Source organism: Nannospalax galili, unplaced genomic scaffold, assembly GCF_000622305.1.
Source record: "Nannospalax galili isolate Female #2095 unplaced genomic scaffold, S.galili_v1.0 scaffold290, whole genome shotgun sequence".
Classification (NCBI taxonomy): Eukaryota; Metazoa; Chordata; class Mammalia; order Rodentia; family Spalacidae; genus Nannospalax; species Nannospalax galili.
Window position 1 is genome coordinate 5,430,628 of NW_008331486.1, and position 7,970 is coordinate 5,438,597.

The 7,970-nt window shown below is 50.3% G+C and overlaps 1 protein-coding gene across 1 annotated transcript in view; it reads right to left on the minus strand.

The window, feature by feature from the left end:
- Positions 1 to 6,907, minus strand: part of Eng (endoglin) — a 47,292-nt gene extending 40,385 nt beyond the window's left edge. The window contains exon 1 of the mRNA XM_008825189.3: positions 6,389 to 6,907. Coding sequence (XP_008823411.1) covers positions 6,389 to 6,455 — 67 coding nt within the window. The 5' untranslated portion in view covers positions 6,456 to 6,907. The remainder of the gene's footprint in view (positions 1 to 6,388) is intronic.
- Between the last annotated feature and the right edge of the window lie 1,063 nt (positions 6,908 to 7,970).

Consider the following 7,970-nt stretch of genomic DNA (forward strand, 5'->3'; position numbering starts at 1 on the left):
TTGAACTCCTTGATTCTCCTGCCTCAGTATATGTGCTAGGAATAAAAGTGTCTACACTTTCATACCATAACAAGTTTCCCCGGGATAGAGACAATCCAGTCCACATTCGGCCCTGAGCTCAGGGGGTTTGTCAGGCCTCTGACTTACTGAATGTCTTGTGAAATCCCTCTAGCATTCTGGGACTTGGTTTCCCCATGGGGTCTGAGAGATGTCCTGAGGGCCCATCTGGGATAAAGGCAAGAAGAGAGGGCGGAGCAAATGACAGAGCCACTGATGGTAGAGGCAGGCTACCAACAGATCCCAAGATGAGGGGTTCAGGCCACAGGCAGATGCCTGCTCCTCCAAGCAAATGACAGAGCCACTGATGGTAGAGGCAGGCTACCAACCTAGGTGGGAGGGCCATGCCAGCTGCAGGACAAGACAACAGATCCCAAGATGAGGGGTTCAGGCCACAGGCAGATGCCTGCTCCTCCCCTGCCCTGAGGCAGCAAGGAGCAAAGAGACTTGGCCCTGGGGTCAGGTCTCAGTTCTTTATTTCTGATATGGGTTGAGAGGAACATCTTTCACAGGGCTTTGTGAGGGCTAAGTCTGAGGGTACACATAACTCAGAGACATTTGCATACAGCATGTGCCCAATAAATGGCAGCTGATACATTCATCACCCAACCCCTGCACCAGGTGTTGAAAAATAATCCCAATTTACCCTGAGATACGAGCTCTGATAAGCTTTCTAGATTGATATCCCAAATCCTGGGCTGGAGGCAGAGGCAGAAGCCCAGAATCAGGCAGCCATCTGTCTAAGACTCTGGGGCCTGGCCACCAAAGGGCTGGGAGAGGAAGCTGGGTTTGGAACAAACAACCCAGGGTGGAAGTTTGGACCTGTCACTTACTGAGGACTTAGATGTTCTCCTCTATACATGGGGCCTGACATACCAAGGACACAAGCTAGGTGGTCACCTCCTTCTCACCCAGATCTACCAATGCCTTGAAGCACTTGAAGCAGACCTGTCCTCAGAGGCCCCAACACTGATCCACATGTGACAGAGCAGGTCCTCTGGCTGAGGTGAGGGAGGATCTTTTTTTGAGGGGGGGTATTTTTGAGACAGGGTCTTCTGGTAGTCCCAGTTGGCCTGGAACTCTCTTTGTAGACTAGGATAGCCTGGAACTCATAGAGATCTGCCTGCCTCTGCCTCCCGAGTGCTGGGATTAAAGGCGTGTGCCACCACACCCAACTAGTAAGGGAGAATCTTAAAAGTCATGTCTCTATCTGTCCCAGGGAGCCACCTTGTCCTGGCTAACATAGCTCTTGCTCCTTTTTGCTTTTAGAAAAACTAGGAAGCTTCTAGAATATGACCTTCAAGTCAGGAATATGTGTGATCTCTGCATCCAGTCCCTTCCCCACCCAGGTGCTCAGCAACATGGAGGCTCCAGGTCACATCTCTGCCCCAGCCTCAGACAAATGACCACCCACAGTTCAGAAACAACACTCAATCCCGGCCATCAGGTTCAGTCATGAGACTCTCACCAAATGAAATAAGCCAAAATACAGAAAAAGGCGCTTGCACTGAAAATGTGCATTGAGGTGGTCCTTAAAACTAGGACAAGGATCTGGAGAGATGGCTCAGCAGGTAAGAGCACTGATTGCTCTTCTGAGGACCCAAGTTCGATTTCCAGCACCCACATGGCAGCTGTAACCCACAGCCATCAGTAACTCCAGTTCCAGGGATCCGACGCAGCTCTTCTGACCTCCTCAGGCATTGCACGGCATGGGTGCACTTATATACATTCAGGCAAAACACTCATACACGTAAAACAAAAATAATAAATTTTTTAAAAAACTAGGACAAAAGGGGAAACCACCTAAATATTCAACAACAAGGGACTCACTGTTCAAACAATGGCACACAGATGGGAAAGGACATTCCAGAACTGCAAATGGACAGTTGTAGACTCCAAATGATGACATGGAAATATTTGGGGACATAAGAGGGATCCACAAGACTCTCACGTGTTCATCTGCCTGGATTGGAATGACGCGGAAAGACCAGACAAAGCTCAGAAAACAACCCATGGTTAAAAGTCCTGGGAGGCTTATGGTTTGTTTGTAGTACTGAGGACCGAGCTTCAAATATACAGTGAGAAACGCTTTGTCTCTAAGTGGCATCCCAGACTGGATCTAGAAGTTTTGTTTGTGTATGTGTATGTGTGTGTGAGAGAGAGACAGAGACAGAGAGAGAGAGAGAGAGAGAGAGAGAGAGAGAGAGAGAGAGAGAGAGGAGATGTGTCTGTCTCATCATGGGTGCATGTGGCATAGTGCATGTGTGTAGGTCAGAGGACAACTTTTGATAGTTGGCTCTGTCCTTCCCCTGTGTGGATTCTGGAGATCAAACTCAGGTCCTTAGGCTTGGCAGCAGGCCTTTACCAGCTGAGCTATCTCATCATCCTGTAGGTCTGAGAGTTTTAAAGTCATTTTAAAAAAAATGACTTATTTTTATGTGTATGAGCATTTTGCTTGCATGTATGAAAGTGCACCCATGTCATGCCTTGCCTGAAGAGCTATAAGAAGACGTTGGATCCCCTGGAACTGGAGTTATTGACAGTTGTTAGCTGCCATGTGGGTGCTGGGAACCAAACCTGGGTCCTCTGCAAGAGCAGTGCTGGGCCGTCCCTCCTGCCCTTTTGAAGTCATTTTTCTCTCTTTCCCCACCCTCACCTCTCTTCCTTTTTCTTTTCAATTTTTCCCTTTCTTGTCTAAGATTTATTTTATTTTTTTTAAATTTATGTGTATGAGTGTATTGCTTGCATGTGTGTAAGTGCACCCATGTCGTGCAATGCCCAAGGAGGTCAGAAGAGGGCATTGGATCCCCTGGAACTGGAGTTACAGATGGCTGTTAGCTGCCATGTGGGTGCTGGGAACTGAACCTGGGTCCTCTGCAAGAACAGCCACTGTGCTTAACTACTGAGCATCTTTCCAGTCCCCTTTCTCCTCCTCCTTTTTGAGATAGGGTCTCATTATGTAGTTCTGGCAGGCCTGGAATTTGCTATGTAGACCACACTGGCCTCGAACTCACAGAGATCCACCTGCCTCTGCTTCTCAAGTGCTAGGATTAAAGGTGTGCGCCACCACGCCTGGCCTTTTTGTTCTTTTGAGACAGGGTCTCATCTAGTTCAGACTGGCCTTGAGCTTTAATTTTTTTTTTTTTTTTGTCTTTTTTGAGACAGGATCTCCCTGTAGCCCTAGCTGTCCTGGAACTCACTATGTAGACCAGGCCAGCCTTGAACTCACAAAGATCTGCCTGCTTCTGCCTCCCAAGTGCTGGGATTAAAGGCGTGCACCACCACGCCTGACATGGCTTTAATTTTTTTTTAATCTTGCCTCCATCTCCAGAGTGCTGGTATTGCAGGTGTATGTCATCATGCCTCTCCCCTCTCCTCTTCTCTTCTCTCTCTCCTCCTCTCCCTCTTCTTTCTCCCCTCCCCTCCCCTCCCCTTTTCCTCTTTGCAATACTTGGATTCAACCTAGAGCCTCAGGCTTGCTAAGCACAAGCTCTGCCACTGAGCTACATGCCCAGCCCTCCTCTCATGTTTTCTTTGAGGGGGACACACATGGTTGTATTGCTCTTAAAGAACCTCTGCATGAATGTCTTTAAAGGTATTCCAATGGAACAGAAGAATTTGTCTTAGAAAGTCCTCTAGAGAAAACCCCATGCTGGAGAAAAGTCACATTGGGTGTACATACTTCCAGAATTTTCTCTGTGCAAACTGTATCATTGCTGTTGTATTAGTATAGAAATGGATCATTGTTTAGGGTCCTAATATAGTGTGCCCCACACATCCATGTGTTCCTAGTAGCAGTGATGGCTACTAGATAGTGGTTCATGGCATCATGATTTCTTCAATGAGACCCCTGCTGATGGACATTTGGGTGGCACAGGCACCTATGCATGGGCCATGTGTCATTGTAGAGGTGACAAGTAACTCCACTGTTGGCTTTTCTTTTGACTCAAAGTCTCACTATGTAGCCCAGGCTGGCCTTAAACTCATGTCAAACCTCCTGCCTCAACCTCCCACATGTTGAAATTACAAATATGTACCACCACTCCTGGCTTAGGGCTGACTTTTGAAGTTGACGTATGAAAGTAAAGTTATGTACAAAAGCCAGGTGTGGTGGTGCACGCCTTTAATCCCAGCACTTCGAAGGCAGACACAGGGGAATCCCTGTGAGTTTGAGGCTAGCCTGGTCTATATGGCAAGTTCCAGGTCAGCTGAGGCTATAAGGAGACCCTGTCTCAAAAAGACCAAAATAAATAAATAAATAAATAAATAAATAAATAAATAAATAAAAGTTATGTACAAGTTATAATTTTAGAAAATTCTGCCAAATTGTGCCCCAAAAGGCTGGATCCATTTTCACCTGCGTCCTGAAATAATGGTGCCTGGGTTGCCCACCCACTGAAGATCTGCGTTCTGCATCCTGGCCTAGAACTGTACCTCATCAGCCACTTGGTGGTCTGGGTGACCCAGACTGTGAATGAGTCAAGGCATTAACCCGTGGTCACAGGTGCAGGACCAGGTCCTCTCTGCACCCAGATGCAGAGGGATACATTTCCAGGAGTTTTTGGTAAGCAGTTGTCAAGCATGGTTATATTACAATCAATAAAGTATTCTCCAGGTGTGGTGGCCCACACTTCTTTTAATCCCAATACTCAGGAGTCAAAGGCAGGTGGATCTCTGTGAGCTTGAGGCCAGCTTGGTTTACATAGCAAGTTCCAGGCCAGCCAGGGCTACATAGTGCGACTTTGTTTCAAAAATAAAATAAAATAATAATAAAATAGTTGTGTATATGTGTGTGTATATATATATTTAAATGTATATAGATATATATTAGGGTATAATATAGACCTGTCAGAACTCATTACTTCTTGGTTATTTTACCCCATTTACTATCATCTACGCCTTTGAGGGTGCCTGTGCCCCTTGCCTCTTTGAGGGAGATATGTCACCACTGAGCTTTGATTTCCAGCTCCAAATCTGAGGGTTGGTGGCTTGAAATCAGCCCTGATGAAATTCATCCCTCTGAAATCAGCACACCTGGAATTCAGGACAAACCCTTGTTACCTGTATAATCCACACCCCATTCTCCATCCTACAAGCCAGACCCTAAAGGTCTGAGTGGCTCTGCCTCTACTAACCCAGAGGAAGAAAACCTGGAGCCCTCTCCTGAGGCTTAGGCTGGGGCTCTTGTTACAATAGGTGGACCTGGAGGGTCAGAGCGTCCATTTTCTCCTCTGGAAAGTGGGGTGATCAAGGCAGCAATCTTGCATAGTCACATGTAGTCAGAGCAAGTGTTCTGGGGAGTTCACAGGCCTGGAGTCAAATCTCTGCTAAGTCACTCAGTGCCTCCAAGACTCAGTTTCTGGTCGACCAATGAGGCAGTGGCAAGAGATTCAGCAAACGTGGATTAAGGGCTTAAAGATGCTACCTACCATCTCCACCCCCTTCCTCCCCATGCTCATGACTCCTCTCATCCCTGAGGAACCCTCTGAACATGCAGGTGGGCAGCTGGGTGTCCACAGGGCAGGCCAGTGGCTAGAGGTGGCTGAGGAGCAGATGGGTTGAGACCCACAGTTAGTGGGGCTGGGGTCCCCCAGCTCCTGGTCACACCTCCTTTGGTCAGTTGACTAATTCGCAATCCCTTGGAGAAGGCCCAGGCTGAGAAGCCCCACAGAACCCCTAAGCCTGTGCTCTTTTGAAGGAGGATAAAGGTAAGGCAGAGCACGTGGTCCTTGTGGGTTCAATAGTGTTCCGGGAGTGCATGAAGCCGGGAAAGATGGGAGACTGTGAATGGTAAAAACAACAGAACTCTTTGGGTAAGGATGACTTCACCACCGACCTTCACTAGAAGCCCTGCATTGCTGAGAGGCATCAAGGTCACCCCCCCCCCAAGATCACACAACAAAGAAACAATGAGGTGAAAGCTGAACTCAAGAGCTGAAATTTCTCCGGTGCCCTCCTTCCGGCCAGAACATGCCTCAAGTAGGAAACTCAAAGCTCAGAGAGGGTTGGAACACTGGCAGCGCTGCACAGCACTCTGGCTCCTGGGCAGCTTGGGAAGATAGTGGAGCACAGGGGGAAAGAGAGCAGGCCCAGGGCTAAGGTAAATAGCTTATCCCACTTTGACCCAGACTTTTAATGCATAAATCCGGTATCCTGTAGAACCCTTCAGACCCATCAAACTGAGAAGGTTGGTGATCCCCACTTCTCCCCAACACATAATGGGGTGGCTTCACCCAGCTGTGAGCTTAGGATGCAGGGGTAAAACCAGGAACACCCAGGACCTGGTTTGGGCACTGAGGAGCCTGTCCCCACCCCATCCCTGGACACTTACTTGTGGGCCCGAAGCTGCAGATCGCCAGCAACAAGGCAATGGCCAGGGGGAGTATGCCGTGGTCCATGCTGTCCACCCGGGGGTCAGCGCGCTGGGCCTTATCCAGTGTCCAGAGGCAGGGCTGCGGGTGGGCGCCGGGGCCGGCGTGGGCTCGCACGGGGACCCGAAGGGAGCAGGCGGCCGGAGCGACGACGTCCCTGCTCCAGCCTTCTGAGGTGGCGGCCGAGGAGTCAGGAGAAGTGGGCACCGGACTCACAGCAGGGCAGGGGACTCTGGCTGACGGAGGACTGTGGGAAAGGGGTGCTGGGTTCCTGTGGACAGCAGCTGGCGGCAGTCTTGGCCTGGGGATGGGACACAGATGGAAGCAGGGGTCTGACCGTCGCGGCAGGGAGCTCAGCTCATCCAGCCCGGCCCAGGGAGGCAGGAAATGCGCTTCCTTAGAGAAGGGGCCGGGCCAGGCTGCCTGCCAGGCGGGTAGAGGAAGTGCCACAGGCTTTGTCGCTGGGTGGGGGGCCCTGGGATGGGGGGAGGCAGGTTGATGGGAGGGCTGTAGGCTTGCCCCCCCCCCAAGCATCCCATCCTCCATCCACTCTTGCCAAGGCTGTCTGGTGGGGAGCACATCTGGAGACCTCACACTGGGGTCAGGCTCTGGCTGATGTCATTCATGGGGGACCTCAGGCCCCAGCAACTCAGGTTCTAGTCTGCAGATGAGGAAACGGATGATAGGCCGAGATAGCCGATCCAGAAAGATGGCGCCTGGAATTCCTGCTGGTCCCTGCTGGCACCAAAATCAACTTCCAGATGCATTGCTCTTGGCTGTATTCCCTTGTGTTTCAGACAGGGAAACTGAGGCACAATGTGAGGAACACATACTGCCAAACTGGCACAGTAGGGCAACTGGGGGCTGGAGTCTCTGGGCCCAGGGAAGGGAGAGGAGCTGTGGCAAGGCCCCACACAGCTCCAAATGTAAGGGGCATGAAACTGGCTTTGGTGGAGCACACCTGTAATCCCTGCGCCCTGGAGATTGAGGCAGGAGGCCTGTGAGTTGGGGGCCAGCCTGGGCTCCATGGTAAGACCCTGTCTCAAAAGAGGCACAGGCACAGACTTTTATGTTGTTCCTGAAGTCAGATAGATGGATTTAGATCTGCCCTGCTTGTTCCAAACTAAGATGAGGGCTGGGCCTTCTCCCTCAGCCACCTGTTTCTAAAGCAGGGCACAGAGGGGTCCTCTTATGCCAGACTCTTGGCAGATTTCTGAGGATCAGGATCAACAGCACTGAGCCCTGGGTCATATCTGGACTGCAGAAGGTTCCTGCCAATCCACACTCTGACCACCAGGGTGACAATCCCAGAAACACTGTTTTACAAGTGGTAAGCACCTACTGTGTGCCCACCATGCTGCTAGGTGTCACATGGGGTCAGGCTCAGGGGAATTAGAGAAAAAGTCTGAGTTGCCTAGAGAGGGGGCAGGGATGTGAAATTGGGTGGAGACAGAAGAGAGAAGCCAAGAGGGCAGGAGGACCAGCATGGGCAAAGGCACTGGGGTAGGAAACGATTGGACCACTGTGGGGAGGGTAGGAAGC